Source organism: Monodelphis domestica, chromosome 2 (genome assembly GCF_027887165.1).
Source record: "Monodelphis domestica isolate mMonDom1 chromosome 2, mMonDom1.pri, whole genome shotgun sequence".
Taxonomy (NCBI): domain Eukaryota; kingdom Metazoa; phylum Chordata; class Mammalia; order Didelphimorphia; family Didelphidae; genus Monodelphis; species Monodelphis domestica.
The window spans coordinates 64,189,420-64,211,176 of record NC_077228.1 but is presented as its reverse complement, the minus strand read 5'-3'; the positions used below and the strand labels follow the sequence as shown (position 1 = coordinate 64,211,176).

The following is a 21,757-nucleotide window of genomic DNA, read 5'->3' as shown; positions in this document are numbered from 1 at the left end:
AAGACATCCGGCATAAAGTTGCATTTGAGCTGTCTTGAAGGAAACAGAAGTGGGGGTGGAGGGAAATGTGAAGAGAAAGTATCCCTGATAAGAGGAAAATCCCATGCAAAGATACAATGCTGGAAGATGAAGAGCCATGTGTAACAAAGAGCACATGAAGAAACACTGTAGTCTTGCTAGATTGTAGGGAGAAAAGAATGAAACAAAAACTGGAAAGATAGGAAGGGACCAGGTTGCAAAGCACTTTATATGCCAAACAGAGGCGTTCCTATTTGATACTGGAGGTAATAGGGAGCCACTGGAGTTTATTCATTAGGAGGGTCAGTCTTACACTTATGGAAAATGACCAAGAGCAGCTTGGTGGCTCAGTGGATTGAGAGCCAGCCCTGGAGGACAGAGGTCTTAGGTTCAAATTTGGTCTCAAATACTTTCCAGCTCTGTGACCCTGGGCAAGTCACTTAACCTCCACTGCCTAGCCCTTACTGTTCTTCTGCCTTGGAACCAATCCACAGTACTGATTCCAAGGCAGAAGGTAAGATTTTTTTTTCTTTTTTAAGGAAAATGACAGCTCTATGGAAGATGGATTAGTGTGCAGAGACCAGTGAGACAGGAAGGCCAATTAGACAGCTATTGAGGTATAGGCCAGGTGAGAGGGTAAGTGGAGAAACAATGGCATAAGGGAGAACTGTGGTGAAGAAAGAAATTATAAAATAAGTTCTTCAAAGAGGGTCTACCCCGCATTCCCTTCCCCTAGGTCCTCTTTCCCTCCACCACCCAGCTCTTTTAGTTAGGAAATGTTCACTTAATTCAAGTCGAATTTGGCCTTTCTGAGATTTCTTCCCTTTCATCTTGGTTTCACCCTCTAGGGAAGGTTGAGATGGTGCTTGAACATTTCAGGGGAAAAATAAAGAGGGAGATGAGTGGTTTCCTTTAAGGGTGAGAACACCTATTCTGCCAGAAACTTGAACTAAAGATGCCACCAAAATCCAACTCAATGCCTGAACAGTGGAAGTGAGCTACTGTGTATTTGCTTGTTTTTCCCAAATATTGGATATACCTCTAAAATGAACTCTCTAAAAATAAAATATAGAGAGACAGCAATACACTGAAAAATAATAACTATAAGCTGTGCTTAGGTTTTGTTGTTTTTTTCCTACTTCCCAGAATGGTTACAAAATTCTTTATTTGGTTCAGTTTGGTTTGGTTTTTACTCTTTACAAAGTGTTTGGGATTTTTTTCATTTCTTCTTAGACACTATCTTACTTTATTGTCACAATGGCTATATGAGGTAGACCTCAATCTGAAAGAAATCTTAAATAACTTTTTCATCATACAAAACACATTTCCACATTGGTCATTGTTGTAAGAGGATGCTCATATAAAACCCAAACCTCAAAACAGACCATAAATAAACTAATGTGAAGGATAGTATGTTTTGATCTGCATCCATTTGACTCCCAACAGTTCATTCTCTGGAAGTGGATAGCTTTCCCCATCATGTATTTCAGGATTGTCCCAGATCATTGCATTGCTGAGAGTAGCCAAGTTTTTACAGATGGTTATCATACAATATTGCTGTCTCTATGTACAAAGTTCTGGTTCTGCTTATTTTGCTCTGTGTCAGTTCATGCAGATCTTTCCAGATTTTTCTGAAATCATCTTGCTTATCACTTTTTATATGTGCTTAGGTTTTATATGAGCTGAATCTAGTTTTCAAAAAGTTTGTCTTTTGTTCACATAAATTGATATAAGTATGTATTAGATTGAGTCATCTAGAAAAATTCAGGATTTTATAGAGTTCTGGAGGGAGCTCAATGAATGCAGTTTTTCTAACATTTTCTCATCTTTTCTTTCCTAACTTATCAGCATGAGGAAAGATGATGATGTTGATAATATCAGAAGAAACACAGTGTATAAGAAAGTGATTTTTCGGCGCTACACGGACGGTACCTTTTCGGTACTTGATCCTCGAGGAGAGAATGAAGAACATCTTGGTATCCTTGGTCCTATTATTATGGCCGAGGTGGATGATGTGATCCAAGTAAGTCAAATTTTAAGCATTTCTAAAAGAGAAAGAGAAATGTAGGTAGATAGAGGAGGAGACCTGAAGTCAGGGAGATTTGAGTTCAAATTTGGCCTTAGACACTTACTAGCTGTGGGACCCTGGGCAAGTTGCTTAACCTTGTTTGCCTCAGTTTTCTCATATGTAAAATGAGCCAGAGAAAGAAATGGCAAACCAGTATCTTTGCCACGAAAACCTCAAATGGTGTCATGAAGAATCAGAAATTATTAAAAGACTGAAGAACAAGAGAGGCAGAAGGGTAGAGTAGAAAGAGTCCTTGAACTATAGTCAGAAGACCTGAGTCTGAATGGCAACTCTGCCTCTTGCTGTCCATGTGAACCTGAGCCTCAGTTTTCTCATGTGTAAAAATAGTTACATTTTCTATTCTATTTTACCAGATTAGTGTGAGAGAAACATAAGTGGGAATTATTAGTATTAGGGTTAGAGGAGATTCTGAAAGTATATGATAGCTACAAAGTCAAAAGTGTGAAGGGATGTTGCCCATGATTTATCAGAGTTCATGTAGGCTGAGAAAAAGGACAATTGATTTCAAATTGGAAGGCCCAGCTTTGAGTTTTGGCTCTAAACAATGAGCAATTATATGCTATAAACAAGTCACTTAATCTTCAGCAAGCCTTAGCTTCTTTATCTGTAAAATGAGGCCAGAAATAATATTGATAGGGATAAGACCTGGGCTTTTGATTTCATTGGTACAGGGTACTCAAAGGAGAAGAAACTTCCTCCACCAATGAAAGTCACTGCCTTCTCTGCAACTTTCAGTCTTAATTGGCTAGAACATAGGGAAGTGAAGCAACTTGTCCTGAGTCTTACAACTAATATTGTTCAGAGGCAAGACTTGAACTTGGGTCTTCCTGGCTCTGAGGGAGCCTCTCCATACACAATGTCAAGCTATCTATATAATATAATATTGTATAGCATAATATAATACAATACCATATACCATAATATAACATAGCATATAGCACAATACAATAAAATATTATAAAGCATAAATAATATAAAATAACATAATATATAATAAAAATAATATAGCCTAACCTAACCTTATATATGATATAATATGATATAATACAATATAACATGATATAATGCAATTATATTATGATATAATTTAATGTAATATAATGTTATTATATTATGACATAATATAATATAATATAATATAATGTAATGTAATATGAAAATATAAATTCTGCCTGTATTTCATTGCCTGTCTCAAATGGCACCTCCTCCAGGAAGCTTTTCCTGATCTCCTCCCTCATTGAATCAGGAAATCTCCACTTTGGAAGGGACCTCAAAGGACATCTAGTCTAACCCATAACTTAAGCAAACATATAGTTTATTCTAATTAATTCATAACTTAAGTATCATCCCTAGAACATCCCTGAGAAAAGGTCCAAAGATCCTCATAACCCATTGTCTTTCGCTCACATATTTGTTATATTTGTGAATTCTTCCTCCTTTTTGGATGATAAACTCATGGTTAGAGAATATCTTATTTTTTCCAGGCCCCTTAGTCCCTAGTATAATGCATTACACTTAGTAAGCACACACTAATCTAGTAAACATTTGTTAATTATTTAACACATACAAGGCAGAGCTAGGAAACAACATAAATAATAGATGCCATTTCTGTAGCCCTTATTTGTTTCACAAGTGCTTAACATAAATTTTCTTATTCCATCCTCTGTACCATCTTGGGCAGTGAGTACTACTGGTGTTATTACACCCCTCCCCAACTTTATAAATGAAGAGACTGAGCCATAGAGATGCTGAACAGCTTTCCCAAGGTCACAGTCTAAGTCTAATGGTCTTTCCAGTGTCCTCTTGCTTATTGAACTGAAGTAACAAAATGAATTAGATATATATATATATGTATGTGTCTGATTATATATATAATTTATTATTTATATAGTTAATGGTTTATTATATTATCCCTATATATAATTAATATTAAAATTTTTTATTATATATATAAATATGTATGCTCAATTTATGTAAATTGGGAATGCCTATAATTAAAGTTACAGACAGCTAGGTGACCAAGTGGCTAGAATGTTGGACCCTGAACCAGGAAGATTCATTCTTGGGGTGTGTGTGTGTGTGTGTGTGTGTGTGTGTGTGTGTGACCCTGAGCAACTCACTTAACCCTATTTGCCTCAGTTTCCTTGTCTGCAAAGGGAGCTAGAAAAAGCAATGGCAAACTACTCTAGTTTCTTTGACAAGAAAACTCAAAATGGAGTTGTGAAGCATCAGATATGACTGAAACTGAACAAATAACTAAAGTTAATGATTTTGTGTCTGATATTTAAAGTCTCTTCGAATGCTCTTTTCATTTCCTCTAAACTTTCCGATCTTCTAAGCCCTGCCACACACCTAGAAGAAAACCAGAAGTACTCTCTGCCCCCTACCTGTAGCATAATCTACTTATCCCTTGATTTAACACCATTCCTCAATCCCAACCCAAAAAAAGAAGATAGTAAAAAATTACTTTTCCTAAGAAAAAAAATTTTTTTCAGTCCATACTTGTGATGTAATTGGTATAAGGAAGAAATTCTCTCTAACCATGCAAATTAGCTGGTCTAAGAAGACTTCACTGACTCAATTATAGATAGGAAGAAAGAGATCCTCTTACAGTCATGTGTATTTATTTGGTTTCGTTTTTCTTTTTTTTTTTATATATGTATACTTTTAGGTTCGTTTTAAAAATCTAGCCTCCAGGCCATATTCTCTTCATGCTCATGGGCTTTCCTATGACAAATCATCAGAGGGAAAGAGCTATGAAGATGATTCTCCAGAATGGTATCAGGATGACAATGCCATTCAGCCCAATGGCAGTTACACCTACGTATGGCATGCCACGGAACGATCTGGCCCAGAAAATCCTGGTTCTGCCTGCCGAGCTTGGGTCTATTATTCAGCTGTGAGTCCGGTAAGGAGTTCTCCAGCTCAAGAGAATAAAAGTTACTCTGCCTTTATTGACTCAATAGCCCCATCTATTAACTTGGCCCTTGGGAAAATGAAATTCCATTTTCCAAGTAGAGTTCACAGAACTTGTTTTCCTCCATGGAGATGAGTGCCATGTTGCAAGAATTGCGGCTGAGTCTACAGTCAACAGGTCTAAAGTACAGAGTCTATAAATAAATGCTCAACTGATACAGATCTGATTTCCAATGTTCTCTCTCATTTTTCCTTTCTTTTTAATACTTACCTTCCATCTTAGAATCAATCCTGTGTATTGGTTCCAAGGCAGAAGAGCAGGAAGTGACTCACCCAGGATCACACAAGTAGGAAGTATCCGAGTTCAGATTTGAACCCAACACCTCTCACTGTCTCTCAATCCACTGAACCACCTAGCTTCCCCCCTCTCATATTCCCATTAAGCAAACAATCCTTTCTCAGATTATATGATTGCTAAATAGCACAATGAGAGTGTTGGACTTAAAGTCAGGGTTGCCCAAGTTTGAATTCTGTCTCTAACACTAGTTCTGTAACACTAGACAAGTCACTTAACAGCCTCAGTTTCCTAATCCATAAAATAGAAATAATAATAGCACCTACTTCATAGAGTTGTAATAAGGACCAGGTGAGATAAAATATGGAAAGTGCTTGGCAAACCTTAAAGCAAGATATAAATACTAGTTATTATTATTTCATGTGTTCTGGTTGGGGGTTGAGAAATAGTCTCCTTTTGGTAAACACCAGATTATCCTCCAAATGGCAGGGGGAATCCTAGGAACTGGGAAGGGTGAAGAGTTATTCACTCATTTGTCTCTATGTCATCATCACTACCTGAGTTCATTTGAAACCACCTCAAGTCACAATTAGACTTTACAACTTTTTGTTTAGAATAAAGCCTTCATGTTGAGGACACTTTTTCATTTAGACAGGAAGGCAAGAAATTGCATAAGTATGAAACAGAATAAACTGATAGGATTCAAGACTAAGATTGCTATTTAGGACCATTCTCATTCTTCTTTTCAGGGAACTTCAGAGAAGCGGAGAAAAGAAATGCAATTTTTGAAGTCTTGATGAAGAGAAAAAATGAAATGTGCTCTTATTGTCTTCCAGGAAAAAGATATCCATTCTGGACTAATAGGCCCCCTTCTGATCTGCCGAAAAGGAACACTCCATAAAGAAAGCAACAGGCCCGTCGACATGCGAGATTTTGCCCTACTTTTTATGATCTTTGATGAAAAGAAGAGCTGGTATTTTGATAAAAAGCCCAAAAGGATCTGGACAGCCTTATCCTCAGAAGTGAAAAACACTCACATGTTTCATGGTACTTTCTCTAATTTGGTCTAATCTCTGTATAAAATCAGCTTGGGTCCTTCAATTCAATCCAACATCAATGTTTGTTCCTGAGTTTTGCCAGAACTACTTAAAAGGACTTAGACATGTGACTTCTATTAAAGTCCCCAGGAGTCTAGATAACCAACTCATAGCAAATCTAAGGGGGGGCGGGGTTGCATAGGAACCCAACTGTCAGTGATTAAAGGGATTCAAGAAAGAACCTTAGGAGAGACTCCTCTGCCTCCCTACTCCCATTCTCACTTCCATACATCTAGTTGTGGGTTCCTTTCCATGAACCCTAATAGGAGCATGAAGGAAGGATTCATGGGATACAGGTTAAAATAAGGAATTTTAAGGAAAAGTGGCAGCATGTCCAAATTAAATATCTTTGTAGCTAATGTGAATCTAAAAGAAATTAGCAAGAGAAGCATCTGGAGTTTTGTGAGGTTAGTGCAGAACAAGTCAGTCTGGGAGTCCAGAAGGACTGGAAATCCTGCCTCTGACATTTATTGGCTCTGTGAATCTGGGCAAGTCACTTCACCTTTCACCCAGCAGCCCTCTAAGACCAAAATCCAAAGGGCACATACTGATCTATATTGGGAGAGGGAGCTTCCATCAAATGGGATAATAATTACTAAGCTCTTTGCATAGTGCCTGGTGCACATAGTAAGTGTTATGTAAATGTTAGCTATTACTATTACTGTTAACAATAATAACAATCACTACTAGGATTAGGATCATGGACAATTCATTTACTTTCTGAGTCTTTGTTTCTTCAATTGTAAAATAAGAGGTTTGGACAAGGGGGTAGCTAGGTGGTTTAGCGGATTGAGAGTCAGACCTAGAGACAGGAGGTCCTGATTTCAATCTGGCCTCCGACATTTCCTAGTCATATAACTCTGGGCAAGTCACTTAACCTCCATTGCCTAAGCCTTATTACTCTCCTGTCTTGGAATCAATATGCAGTATTGATTCCAAGATAGAAGGCACAGGTTTAAAAAAGAGAGAAAGAGTTGGACTGGATGACCTCTGCGATAATTTCTGACTCTAGATAGGATTCTATACTCCTATACTTATGAAATCACACATCTGTCTCCCTAATTCCCCCAACCCTAGAAAAAATGGGTTTTATTTGTTTTTTAAGGAATGAACACTATCCTTTATACTAAATATGTTCCTTGGTCTCTAACACAGCCTGTGCTGTCCATGCCCTGACATTTATAAAGAACACATTAGTTAGACAATTTTTCTAAGGCAAGATTGATTTTGTATTACTTCTGACTCTCACAATACCCTTTGAGTGTCCAAAGTATGTAGAGCCCTACAATAATGTGTTTGTGTAAGGAAAATAAATAGCCAAGAAATAGAGACTAGAAGGAACTTTCAGTGAGAACTTAATAAGAGCAGCAGGATGTGTTTACAAAGACTGTCAGTATGTGTGTTAGAGAAAGAGAGACAGATAGAAAGAAAAACACAGACAGAGACACAGAGATGGAGAGACAGAGGGAGAGATCCTGGGAAGAATAACAGAGTAACATATGCTAACTCTTAAATCCATTTAGAAATTTGATCTTCCCATTGGCAAGATAAGTAAGCACATATGGGCAAGTACACATACAGGCAAAAAGTTAGGAGGGCAAAGCGATGAAAATGACTAAGAAGATGGAAAAATCAAGATCTATGAGCACAGCCACTCATTGAATTTGGCCAACTGGGACAATCACCACAGGGCCCCATAGTATGAGAGTCTTTTGTTACTGGCAGCTAGACAATGAATGACTAAAGGAGGTGGGGAAGAGTAATCGTTTCCATCAGTTGGTGGAAATATCTTCCCGAGCCCTTCAATTCAATTCAGTAATCACTTATTGACAGTATGTACCAGACATTGTACTAAGTGCTAAGTATACAAAGACAAAAATAAAAGACCTCCCCCTTCTAGGATCTTACATTCTCCTGGGAAATAGGGACGACATGTTCACAGAGAAGTCAATAAAAATGTACATGAAGTCAATACAAAATAATTTGAGGGGTTGGAGAGTACTCACAACTGGATAAGGAAAGGATCCTGGTAGAAGGTAGAGTTTGAACTGAGCTATAACGAAAGCTAGAGATTCCATGAGGTTGAGGTGAGGAAGGAAAGCTGTGCATTCTAAACACAGAGGATAACCTATTTAAAGGAAGAAGACAAAATGTCACATGCAAGAAACAACCTATTGGACAGTTTGGTTAGAACATAGAGTGTAGGAAAACATAGGCTGGAGCCAGAATATGAAGGATATTGTTGCTGCACCTCTAATTTTCTATACTTGTAATTTTTAATTTTAATTTCAATTTTTAAAAAATGGAAAATGTAGCACTTTCTGCTTATTCCTACTGAATTTCCTCTTTATAGGTTCCATCCCATTGTTAAAAAATATTTTAGCTCCTTATTCTGTCATTAAATAGATTGGATATCCTCTATTTTTTGTCATCTACAAAGTTATCCTTTAACCAAGTTATTGATAAAAAAAATTAACAGAATGGGGCTAATAATAGTTCCCTGGATCATATTCCACCAGAGACCTCTCTCAAGATCCAAGTAGATCTATTAAGTCAGTACTTAGGCATTTCAATCACCCAACCAGTTCCAAATTCACTTGAACTGTCAAGTAAAACCAACAAGGATTTATTATGTATGCTTATTATGGATTTTTACTACACATCAGACCCTGTGCTAAGCCATGAGTACAAATACAAACAGAAACAAAAACAGGTTCTGCCCTGTAGGAGTTTACAGTCTAATGAAGGAAGATGGCACAAAACTCAAGAGCCTAACTCATATGTTAGCTTCTCCAGGGAACCTTCCCTGATCCCTCCTCTTAATAATGACATTAATTAGGACAGCTAGCATGCATATAGCACTTTAAGGTTTGCAGAACACTTTAAATGTGTTATCTCATTTGACCATTAAGTTAGTAATAATCTGTCTGCATAGAATTCTTGAACACTGTTCTGAAACTTCAAATTTAATATCTTGCATCTTAACTATTTCCATTTTGCTATATATATGTATATATATTACAGATAGAGAAGTGATAGACTTCTCTTTTATTTACAGATTAATGCCTATTTTTGGACATGGATATTCAATGATATTATTTTTTATCATATTTTACAAAAATAATATGCTTTTAATTCCTTGGGCAAGGCTAATGTGGAAATTGGCTATTCATATTCATAACAGATTTTGTTTTTCTTTTTTCAATAGTTGGGAGAAGGGGGAAATGAGAGTGAGAATTCTAGCCCCAAAATAAAATAAAGTGGAATTTTTTAAAGAACAAAAAAATCTCTGTTTATACCTTATCCTCTTATTAAATATAAGATAGAGAAGGGCAGGGACTGTGTCAAAAATAAAATTTGTATTTCTCCCAGCAGTTAGTATGGTGCTTCTACAGAAAATGGGCATTTAATAAATGCTTATAAATTCAGTTAAATCACTTCGGATTGTTTTAAAATTGGTTGTAATCCTCTATCCTTTTAGCCATCAATGGTCAAATCTACAATTTGCCAGGCCTAAGGATGTATGAAAAAGAGAATGTGAGATGGCACTTGCTGAACATGGGCGGTTCCAGGGACATCCATGTGGTTCATTTTCATGGTCAGACCTTGCTGCAAAATGGAACCCAACTGCATCGTTTAGGGGTCTTCCCCCTGATTCCTGGTAAATGATAAATAATTGATGTTGATGTAATATTTTCTTTTAGGCAAACAATTTTACATTCATCATTTCATTTAATTTTCACAACAACCTTCGAAGTAGATAGCACAGTGTTTTATTTTTTTTCTTTTTAAATTTTTATTTTTAATTTCAAACATTGTTCCTTGGTTACAAAAATCATTTTCTTTTCCTCCCTCCCCTTCCCCCACCCCTCCCATAGCCGACGTGCAGTTTGACTGGGTATCGCATGTGTTCTTGATCAGAACCTCTTTCCATGTTGTTGGTATTTGCAATAGGATGTTCATTTGGAGTCTATTTCCCCATTCATATCCCATTCGACCCATGTCATTAAGCAGTAGTTTTTCTTTAGTGTTTTTACTCCCACAGTTTTTCCTCTGAATATGGATAGTGTTCTTTCTCCTGTACCCCTCTGAGTTGTTCAGGATTGCTGCATTACCACCAATGAAGGAATCCATTACATTCTATTGTACCACAGTGTATCAGTCTCTGTGTACAATGTTCTCCTGGTTCTGCTCCTCTCACTCTGTATCACTTCCTGGAGGTTGTTCCAGTCCCCATGGAATTCCTCCACTTTATTATTCCTTTGAGCACAATAGTATTCCATCACCAACATATACCACAATTTGTTCAGCCATTCCCCAATTGAAGGGCATCCCCTCATTTTCCAATTTTTTGCCACCACAAAGAGTGCAGCTATGAATATTCTTGTACAAGTCTTTTTCCTTATTATCTCTTTGGGGTACAAGCCCAGCAGTGCTTAGGCTGGATCAAAGGGCAGTCAGTCTTTTAGCACCCTTTGGGCATAGTTCCAAATTGCCCTCCAAAATGGTTGGATCAGTTCAAAACTCCACCAGCAATGCATTCATGTCCCTACTTTGCCACATCCCCTTCAGCATTCATTACTTTCCTTTGCTGTCATGTTAGCCAATCTGCTAGGGATAGCACAGTGTTATTAGTCTCGTTTTATTTACATATGGCACACACATACATACACAGAACCAAAGGACTATGCATGTCAAATGACATGCATAGTCACACAGGTAGCAATATGAGAAACAGGATTTGAACCCCAAAGTAAGTCTTGCATACTTTCTACTATACCATGCTGCCTCTTGTCAGTGGAAAGAAAATCTTTGCAAAGTTATTAAAAAAACTTTCTTGGTTTCTGTAATTCTCCCCAATAACCTAAATGTCAGGGTTTGTGCCAACAGAACCCAGATTCACAGAATCTTGAACCAGAAAGGGACTACTAGTTCACTTAGAACCATTCATTAGGACCCAACAATAAAAGATGGCAGCTGGAAAAAACAAGAAAGATAATATGTCCAAATGCTGACATCTACATTGCATCTGGAAGTTTACATAGTACTTTATATGCCTCACCTTATTTGAGGATGACAACTCTGGTATATATTATGAAACAGATATTATTTTGCCCATTTTTCAGATGAGGAAAATGGTATGAAACTGATGAGGAGATTTTGCCCAGGTGACATAGCCTATAAATAGACTAGATAGGATCCAAGTTAGGGACTTTTGATTCTAAATTCAGAGTACTCTCTACTCTGCCATTCAGATGATGTGGTGGTAGATAAATTGATATGTACATCTACATAGGAAGTGCTATAAAGACATAGCCCTTCCCTTATAGAAGTTTATGATCTTAAGTTATTTTTATCTTTTCACCTTATTAAAATGCTGCCAGATTGACAAATAGATTTCATATGATGGAGAGAAAGTACAGTGAGTGGATAACTTCCACAGCATGACATGGATGTGACCTGGGTTTATTAGTAGGCTATGAGGTTATGATTGTTGCCATATTTGCTTTATATTGAATAACTATAGTGTTATAATTATTCATGTTTTTGCCTTATTGTCAAGTAAATGTTTCAGGCTGCATAGCTTTTGACATCATATTGGGGACTCAGAACTATAGTGGAGAGGAGTGCGAGTTTACTCCCCACTCTTAACAGAATTACCCCTAGGATCCTGATTAAATATTGAATCATAACTGAATCATTGCCGTTCTTCCCTTGGAACCCTAACCAGTGTGAATGTAGGTTGGAGTAACTGGGCCATCCCGGAGAGAGAAATTGTACATGGCAGAGTGAAGGAGTCCTGTTCAACAAAGGCTACATTAGGAAATCTGAAAATCTTTTACTCGGATTTAAAATGAATGACGGGGATCCAACCTAATAATTTAAACAAGATATATTTCTCCAGGAAAAGAGATGACTAAAGACCGTTATAATTGGCTTCATGGGTTGTTATGAAGAATAAGGCAACTAGTAGAAAGCCATTAAGAACAGATCATAAGCATCTGGATTTTGTGATGGGAATGATTTTTAAAAGATTTGAGTATAAGATTTGAGAAATAACAGAATAATTAAATGGGGAAAGTTATGGAACATACTCCCATGAGATTTTCCAGGGATAGGTATAGTCTTGCCTCAAAATGTAAAATTTAGGAAATTCTGAAGTCATGGGGGGCAGTTAGGGAGCCATTCCTTTTTTTTTAATGGTGAAGTTGAAGGGCAAAGATGAAAGAGGACATTGCTTATTTGAAACCTTTTTTCATCTAAAATCACTTTGTTTAGGAATGCATTAGAGATTACTTATTTTGCTCATAAAGTAGTCATTTTTGTTATGTATAGAGAAATTTCAGGAAAAAATAAGTGAAAACATTTGGTGTATTTTTCCATTTTTATTTGATTGGTGAGGTTCTACAGGAAAAAATAAAGATTCCTCTTCTAGTTTTCCCACTATTCTTCTAGGCCTTCACTTCTCAAGGGCAGAGTGAACCTTAAGCTCCTCTGATAACTCTTGACCAACATGGTGTTGTTAGTCAGCATACATTTATTAAGAATTTATTATGTGCCAGTTATCATGCTAAGAACCAGGAAGATGAAGAAAAGCAAAAATATCTTTGAATGTTTAACTTTTTCCTCCTCTCCATTCTAGGTTCATTTAAAACCATTGAAATGAAGGCATCAAGACCTGGCTTATGGCTCTTAGACACTGAAGTGGGGGAAAATCAGAAAGAAGGAATGCAAACACCATTCCTTATAATAGATAAAGGTACTGTGTATGTGTATATAGCATGATCTATTCAGTATCATTTTCAGAACTCTTGAGCTATGAGAAAAGACAAATTCTGGGAATCAGCAATGTATTACCAGGAAGTGATTTGCATGCTCATGGACCAGAAGACTTCGAAAAAGTCATCGGGTATTTCCTACAGGAGACTAATCATATGATGGCTCAGCTGGTTAGAGCATGATGCCACTGACACCAGGAATGTGGATTGAGTCCATGTGTGGGTCATTTGGCTTTACTCTCCTTCACAGGCAAAGAACATACACCTGAGAGGTCATCTTTTTCATACATGATGAGCATTGGTCCAATGGGAGCCAGGAAAAAGAGCATAAACCCATCTTCACTACCCCAAACCAAATGTCCTCTTAGTTATTGGTGATTAGATTATCTTTACATATTCATGCAACAAAATGATAAACATAATTCCCAGCTACCCAAATACTTTGGATTGAAAGAAAATCATTGTCAAGCAGCTATGGTATAGGGGCGGTCTGACTTTCAGAAATTCCCAGGGATTCTCAAGAAGTCTGGTGAAGAAGCTTCAGGAACCCAACAGTTACTCTAATGATCCAGGCTATTAATTGACCATGATAGTTTCAGCAATGCCACTGCATTACTGGTCAGCAAGATGTCCTTCAGAAACAGTGTCTGGCACTTCTTCCCATACTCTGAGTTTCGGTAGCCTCAATACCTTCATGGTAGTTGTAAGAGAGAGAACCTGATCGAATGAAAACGATCCAAGCAGACTGAAACTAAGTCAAAAAATTTACCCATTCCCTTTCCCATTACCCATACCCGAAGGCCTTTCAAGTGCCCTGTGATCTAACCATGATGCAATATCATTTCTACTGACTAGATATATTTCTCAAAAGTAATAATCTCACTTCATCTGCCATGCTCTAATGTATTTAAGATAAAGCTATTGTCAGTCAACAAGTATCTAAATTTGTTTATTAAGTGCTTATGAGCTAGATGGTACAATGAATAGAATATTGGGCTGAGAATTAGGAAAACTCATCTTCATGAGTTCAAATCTGGTCTCAGATACTTATTAGCTATGTGAACTTGAGCAAGTCATTTAGCCCTACTTGCCTCAGTTCCTCATCTCTAAAATGAGCCAGAGAAGGAAATGACAAACCACTCCAGTATCTTTGCCAAGAAAATCCCCAATGGAGTCACAAAGGGTTGGATATTACTGAAATGATTCAATAGCAACAAGTAGTAAATACTGTGTTAAGTGCTGAGGATTCAAAGAAAGACAAAAAAATAGTCCCATCTCTCATGAAGCTTACTTTCTAATGAGAGAAACAAGAAGTTAATTACTAGGACTACACAAGATCTATATAGAAACAAGATGGAAGATAATCTTAAAAGACAAATCATCATCTGCCAAGGAATTAAGAAAGACTTCCTTTCAAAGGTAGGATCCATACTGAGTCTTAAAGCAAGCCAGAAGTAGAGGTGAATGGGTAGAGCATTCTAAGCATGGATTATAGACAGAAAAAAAGTCAAGGAGTTAGGAGATATGGAGGGTCATGTGACAAGTAAGCCAAGGTAGCTAGATTAGAGATTGGGGGAAAGAGTAAAGGCTTGAAAGGGTCAGGTTATAAAGAACCCTAACTGCCAGAAGACTTAAATTTGAAAGCGGAGGCAGGGGGAAGCATTTATTATCAAAGACTTCCATAATTACTACTTTGACATTTTTTCTCTTCTCCATAGAATGCAAGATGCCCATGGGATTAAGCACTGGCATTATAGCTGATTCACAGATAAGTGCATCTGAGCATCTGGGTAAGCCTAAACATCTACCTCAGTAATATTTTTTCCTTGGAAAGTTGAATCCAGCTTGTGAAAGTGAAATCCACCCCAGGTCACAGAAGACCTGTGGCGGTGGTGGAAGACAAGGAGAACAGACCTAGGGCTCTCAAGCTGTTTGTGTGAAGTAAAAAAAAAAAACTTATTATAATAATAACCACTCACACTTAGGTAGTATTTCAAATTTTACAAAGAATTTTCCTTAACACAGTCATGCGAGATAACTATAATCATTATATTCCTATTGCTTTTTATGAATTGCAAAGCACCTTCTTCATAGCAACTCTGCTAAATATCCCCATTTTATCAAAAAAGAAACAGGCCATCAGAGGTTACATGATGGGCCCTTGGTCAATTGGCTAGTGTCAGAGCTAAGATCTAAACTCAGGTCTGAATCTACTTACTTTCTGCCATGCTGTCTCTTAGAATAACCTCTGGTGATCTTAATTCATGCAAATCCTATGGAAGAAGCATTGCATAATAGGAAGTAACAAACCTTGGAGTCAGATGATGTGAATTAAAATTCTGGATCTGGAACCTGGACCAGTTTCAGACAGTAGTTGTGTGATTTTGGCCTCTCCACTTGCCCAAGACACTGACTTTCTTTGTCAAAGAGAATAGGTGATCCATAAGATTATGTTGAGCTGTAAATCCTATAAAGAAAAGAGAAGGAAATATTTGCCCTGTTTCAACAAATGACCTTGATTTTTGTTTAAAATATGACCCATCCTTAGGTGAAAGTAGATACAAATGGCAGGAAAGCTAACGAGTCAGGAATCTAGTGTGTTCTTGTCTACACTTGAAATAGTTCTCTGGGTGCAGGGAAGAATAGAATGTACTGATAGAACATTAATATTCAATATCCTTAATACTTTATGATAACGATGACTTTAAGAGCTGCTACTCTAGCCCCAGTAATCAAATTTCTTAGATTCCAAGTGTGAAAGAAAAAATTTGACCTTTTTGCCTTATCAGGAATTATGAGTTCAAAGAAGCAAATGGTCTGCTTCCTTGGGCATGAGCTTTCTCTTTAGTAGCAGCTTCCTAGTGCTTATGGGATAGTTCTTTGTATCTCCCTGTGGGGGAAAGGCTACCCTCTCCTCCCTACCAAGAGTGTTTTCTGTGCTCTGAGTGACATTTTTGATGCTTGCCTCAAGGAACAAAAATTCCTTCTTCTGGCTCTGACAGAGACATTCGGGATTTTTTTTTCTCCTTCACATGCCACCAATAGGTATAAACAGAATGATTGGACTAAGTAATCCAGTGAGCATACTTAACACAGTCACACAAGACCACTCTGGTCTTATCTCTATATCTCTTCCAACTCCCTCCCTCAGACATTGACATTCTTTAAAAAAAAAAATAAAGCTTTTCCTTTGGAAGGGGATACACACACGCACACACGCACACACACACACACACACACACACACTGCATACACATACACCCATGATAGAAATTCTAAATTACACAAATATTGAAGCTGCATTGACTTTCTACCTCTCTACATTCAAGTGGTTCAAATCTGCCTTTATTAGTTCTCAATTAACTTGGAAAATTTTCTTAAAAGTATGACAATTAAAGTCAGGGAGTAGAAGTTGGTGCAGACATATCCAAATAGGAACCCAAATTCTAGGCAGTGTCTAGCAGAATAATAAGGCTGAGGTGCTGAGGGGTGGGAGGATTTAGGAAGGTTTTGGAGAGGAATTGGGGAGAGTTCAGTAAAGTTCCTGCCTTTGTAATATATGGCCAGGAAGGGAATACACACATTGTGGAAATGGAAGGAAAGAGAGAAAGAGTTGAGAGAATGGAGAGGGGGAAGATTGACCTTCCCTTCTCTTCCTTTTGGGGAAGGTAACCCAGTCTTGTCTCCCTGAGGAAAGGAGTATGTCTCCTCAGAGAATGGTTCTGGGAGATGGAGGTTAAGAACTAGAGGGAAAAGCTATAATAAGATGACACACTGCCTCCCCTGTGGTCCTAGATATTGTTGAGAGGCAAGATGGACTCTTTTGCCTCTGGATCCTTCAGGTATACCAACTGCCACTTCCCACTCCCCCCCCCCAACCCTTGAATTACTCCACAACCCAGGAGAGATAATTGCTCTTTGGGTCTGGTTGTTTGAAGCCCTGGGATCCTGAGCTGACCCTCCTTTTTGGGGAGAGGTATGGTTCTCCCCAAATCTTCAGCCCCCTTTCCTAATCTCAGAAACTAGTCAGACCTGACTAAGTAGTAGACACTTTATTTGGGTTCACACAGGGAAGGGAGAGGTAAGGGTGTCAGGTAAGGAAAGTGGGTGAGCAGAAAGCCCTATTAGCTGGCAGACTGACCCCCCCAAGATCTCAGGGTTCAGGCTCTTGATCTTGACCCCTCCTCTGGCCAGCTGCTGGTTTGGTCCTTTCTCCTGAACTAACTAGCTTGAGTAATGGAGTTCAGGAACAAATTAGAGAGCGAGATGGAAAATAGAGATCCTTGAAAAGGGGGTCTCAGAGGATTGCTTTTCTAAGTCCCAGTCCCCAATATTCATTAGTGACTCTGAGCTGTTGTTGAGAGCTGATTGAGAGATATTCAGGGCTCCACAGGGATACGATGGTCTCCAGAAAGACCCAAGCTTCTTCCTAGCCAGAGAGCTGCTTCTATCCTGGCTCCTAGCTGGAAAAAGTGAGGAGATCAGTTGGAGTTCCCAAGCTTCAAATTCTCTGACTGGAATCTTGAGATTTTTCTTCTTGCACCTCCCCCACTCTCTAAGCATCAGATTTCTGCCTTGCACAAATTGGATTTGATTCCTCTCTTACGCTTTACTATCTTGGCTTTTTTTGATTTCTGATTTCTGATTTCTGGATGGATTTGAGATTAGAAGTATCCCTCTATCAGTCAGTTCATCCATCAACAAACATTAAGCACCTACTATGTGCCAGGCACTGTGCTGAATGTTGAAGATACAAAGGCAAAGAAAGAAGTAATCCCTACCTGCAACAATCCCTGCCAGTTTACAGTCTGGGAGAAGTCAGCAAGTACATATACAAATATATAAAGTAAATAAAGCCAAGAATACACAAAGTAGTTAAGTACAAGGTAGTTTAGGAGGAAGGGTATTAATCTAGGGTCAGAAAACACTCAAGCTAGTTTTGCCTTCCTTGGTAACCCCACAGCTTAGCACAATGCCTGGCTTAGAGTGAGTATTTAAAAAATGTTAGCCACAGATATCTAGTGACCACTTAAACTCTATACACAACTATACAGTCTCCTTGTAACATAAAACTAGGAGGGAGAAGGATTATCCACTGGAAATTGAGAATTGTTGGATTTTTAACTTTTTTCATATCAAAATTCCTTGTTTTCTTCTCTCCTTAAAATCTAGGTTATTGGCACCCTAAATTAGCCAGGTTAAATAATGTTGGATCTTACAATGCTTGGAGTACAGAAAAACGAACAAATTCTCTTTCATCTGAACCCTGGATCCAGGTATGCCTTCCTTAGTACCCTGATAAAGTCTGTTATATGCAACAACCTATACCCCCTTACATTTAAACTGTATCTCTTCATTCTGTTAATATTCATTAGTATTTTGAGTAGAGATCAGATCTCTAGCTCAAAATAAGTTTGGGATAGATTAATCAATCAGATGATCAGTCAAGAAATCTTTCTTGGGCACCTACTATTTGTCATAGCAACGTAATAGGCTGTGTGATGTGGAGGAAAGAGGGCTGGAACTGGAGTCTAGAATACCTGGATTCAAATTCTACCTTTGATACTGGTAAGTTATAAGATTCTGAGCAAACCATTTAATCCCTCTGAATCTCAGACAACCCTATAAGTCTATAATAGCAATAGCTAACAATTATATGGCTCTTTATAATTTACAAAGTACTTCACCTACATTGCCTCATTTGATACTACTACTATTACTTTCTGCCTGTGTAATCTTGGGCAAGTCACTGAGGTCCCTCCCACCTGTAAACCTATGATTCTGTGGTCCCTGTGAGGGCAGTGAGGGGACACAATGGATAGAGTCCTAGTCCTGGCTCATCTTCCTGAGTTCAAATCTGATCTCAGATACTTGCTAGCTATGTGACCCTGGGTAAGTCATTTAACCCTCTTGAGTTATATAGATTAAGTTTCTTTACCTGGAAAATGAACTGGAGAAGAAAATGGCAAACCACTCCAATATCTTGGCCAAGAAAATCCAAATAGGGTCTTGAAGAGTCAGACAACTGAAATGACTCAGCAACAACAAACAGTCCCTGTGAAATAGATTCTATCATTACCTCTGTTTTATAAATGGGGAAACTGAGACGTGAAGGTTAAATGGCTTGTCTCAGAGTTAAGATAATATCCAAGATGAGATTCAAACTCAATTCTTTCTGACTCCAAACAGAATACTTCCTCTTGGTGGCAACCTGCTTCTCTCCACATGTTTGAATTTGATGTGCTAGATGATATAAAGGGTCTACAATGAAAGCATCTGACAAGGTTTCTGCCCACAAAGGGTTTATAATCTAATTTGATGAAAGATACCTCTGAAGAAAATTGAGGCTTGTGTGTAGTAGTCAGCTGGATTTTTAGAGTAAGCTGTAGAATTATAAAGTAAGCTTTAACTACTTTGCAGACAAGGATGACTATCTAATGCATCTGCTTCTGTTAAAGGTGGATTTTCAACGAGAAGTTGTACTTACTGGGATTCAGACCCAAGGGGCCAAACAGTACCTGACCTCCTACTATACCACCCAGTTCTGCATTGCATATAGCTCTGACAGAAGAATGTGGAGATACTTCAAAGGGAATAGCACCTCAAAACATGAGGTAGATATTTTTGGGAAATAGTCTTTTCAAGGTGTTAGAAATGACCCGATTTCTAAATTATTTATTTAGTGGTGGGTGAAAATGGATGACCTACTAAAAGCAAGACTGATGGGAACTCACAATGTAGAAAACTTGACCAAAAGACACAGGGACAAATCCTATGATTCCAATGGTTTCCTCCGGTGAGGAAAATACCTTATACCAGTGAAGATCAACACATTCTCTTAAACTTAAAATCTTAAGAAAGTTGGAGTTGTTAGAAGAAAGATGTGAATTTCAGTCTTCTTAGATATCACATCAGTTCTCTACTACTATATAGTGTTGCATCTCTGGTCATTAATAGGACCCCCAAATCACCAAGTATTCTCCCCATGACAGATACTCCAAAAACAAATAGACCTGTGTTCTCAGACCTCAAAGAGTTTATATTCATTCTTCTTGCTGAATTATTTTTCAGGCTTAAAAATATTCATTCTATGACTGAAATGCTATAGAAGGTGGGTAAAGAATTATAATACTCTAGAGAACAAGTAATATCAATCTATATTAATGTGGTTATCTTTTGAGAGGAGGTAGGACTGGAATGGAAGTCAATTTTAAATAACAAAACAAATGACAGACTCTACAAGCATTCTTCAATGTTTAAATGCCCTTGACTTACCTTTCTATAATATTTCATAAAAAAGAAAAAGGAAGCATGGCATTTTCTGCAGTAGGCCTCCCTCACAAAATGAACCCCAACACAGACTTAAACACATTCTGTTTTCAAATACAAAAAAACTTTATATTCATTCTAATACCAACCAATCTGGAAGACCTCTTTTTTTTTGCTTCAGTTTTAAGGTTAAATAAAAATTAAACAACAAATATAGAAGTTTCTACCATCCAGACCTTTGGATTCCAGAGCCAATCATTTGGCAAGTATTTACTGAGTTTCTACTGTGTACCAAATGCCACAATACAAAGCCAGAAAATAAAATAATCCCTGTTCTTGAGAAGCTTAAATTCTATTGTGAGACATTGTGAACATATAGAATAAATACAAGCTAGTTAAATACAAAGTAGTTAGGGAGAGAAGGCACTAAGCAATTGGACGAAGCAGGTAAAGTTAACCTATAACTATGGTTAAGGTATTTTTCAGAATTTTGAAATAGCCCAAGTCAGTTTCATGGTTTCCATAAAACTAGGTACCTCTAAGAATTCTTCCTTGCCTTCTCTCCAACTCCTTCACAGTCATTCTGCAGTCAAAAATAGACTATTCAAAAGAATTGGCAGTTTTGATGCTGGCATAACTAAGTCAGGTCTTCAAGATGACAAAATTCTGGAAGAACTGAGCTAATATTCCAGCTTTAGGGAAATATCACAGTGCATGTCAGAAACTGATTGCAATTCAACACTGCTACATGCCTAATCCATGCTGCTTAGTAGGCAACAAAGGCAGAAATGAAGCTCTTCTTGCCCTCAGCAAGGCATTCTACTAGTGGGCATACAACCTAGACATAGATCAAGATAAGCAAAGAGTGTACAAAATGATATGAAGTAGTGTCAAGAGGAAGAGGCAGCTATCACTGGGGGCTCGTGAAAAGCCTCTTAGAAGAAATCATACCTGAGCCATGCCTTAATGCTTCTCCTTTCATTGACCTGTTACATAGTCTGGTGAAGCCTGTCCTTCTTCAGAATAATGTTTTAAAATACGTACATTTTAAATACATAAAATAAAATATACAGAAATTATAAGGAAATAATTTTTGATGATATGTCTCTGATTTTTCTTTCTAGTACTTTAGGGGTAATTCAGATGCTTCTTCCATCAAAGAAAATCTCTTTGAGCCACCCATTGTAGCTAAATATATTAGGATCACCCCAATTCATTCCTACAACAGACCTACTCTGCGAATGGAATTGCAGGGCTGCGAGGTCCAAGGTAAGGAATGAAGACTTACTGGTTC

At 37.7% G+C, this 21,757-nt stretch overlaps 1 protein-coding gene and 1 long non-coding RNA gene across 4 annotated transcripts in view; one reads left to right on the top strand and one right to left on the bottom strand.

Moving 5' to 3' along the window:
- Nucleotides 1-17,689, bottom strand: part of LOC103099658 (uncharacterized) — a 123,367-nt gene extending 105,678 nt beyond the window's left edge. The window contains exons 1-3 of one of the 2 annotated variants that reach the window (XR_008916099.1): nt 15,505-17,689; nt 8,422-8,543; nt 1,952-2,063 (exon numbers count right to left, since the gene is read on the bottom strand). This is a non-coding gene — a long non-coding RNA (uncharacterized LOC103099658). Of the gene's footprint in view, nt 1-1,951; nt 2,064-8,421; nt 8,544-15,504 lie in introns of those variants that run through there. The other variant, XR_008916098.1, reaches the window with a different exon arrangement.
- F5 (coagulation factor V) overlaps nt 1-21,757 on the top strand; it is a 95,440-nt gene that overhangs the window by 59,604 nt on the left and 14,079 nt on the right. For both annotated transcript variants that reach the window (XM_007480742.3, XM_007480744.3), the window contains 9 exons: nt 1,867-2,041; nt 4,779-5,015; nt 6,155-6,365; nt 9,897-10,076; nt 13,059-13,175; nt 14,913-14,984; nt 18,367-18,470; nt 19,653-19,808; nt 21,588-21,732. In XM_007480742.3, the coding sequence (XP_007480804.2) occupies nt 1,867-2,041; nt 4,779-5,015; nt 6,155-6,365; nt 9,897-10,076; nt 13,059-13,175; nt 14,913-14,984; nt 18,367-18,470; nt 19,653-19,808; nt 21,588-21,732 (1,397 nt within the window). The remainder of the gene's footprint in view (nt 1-1,866; nt 2,042-4,778; nt 5,016-6,154; nt 6,366-9,896; nt 10,077-13,058; nt 13,176-14,912; nt 14,985-18,366; nt 18,471-19,652; nt 19,809-21,587; nt 21,733-21,757) is intronic.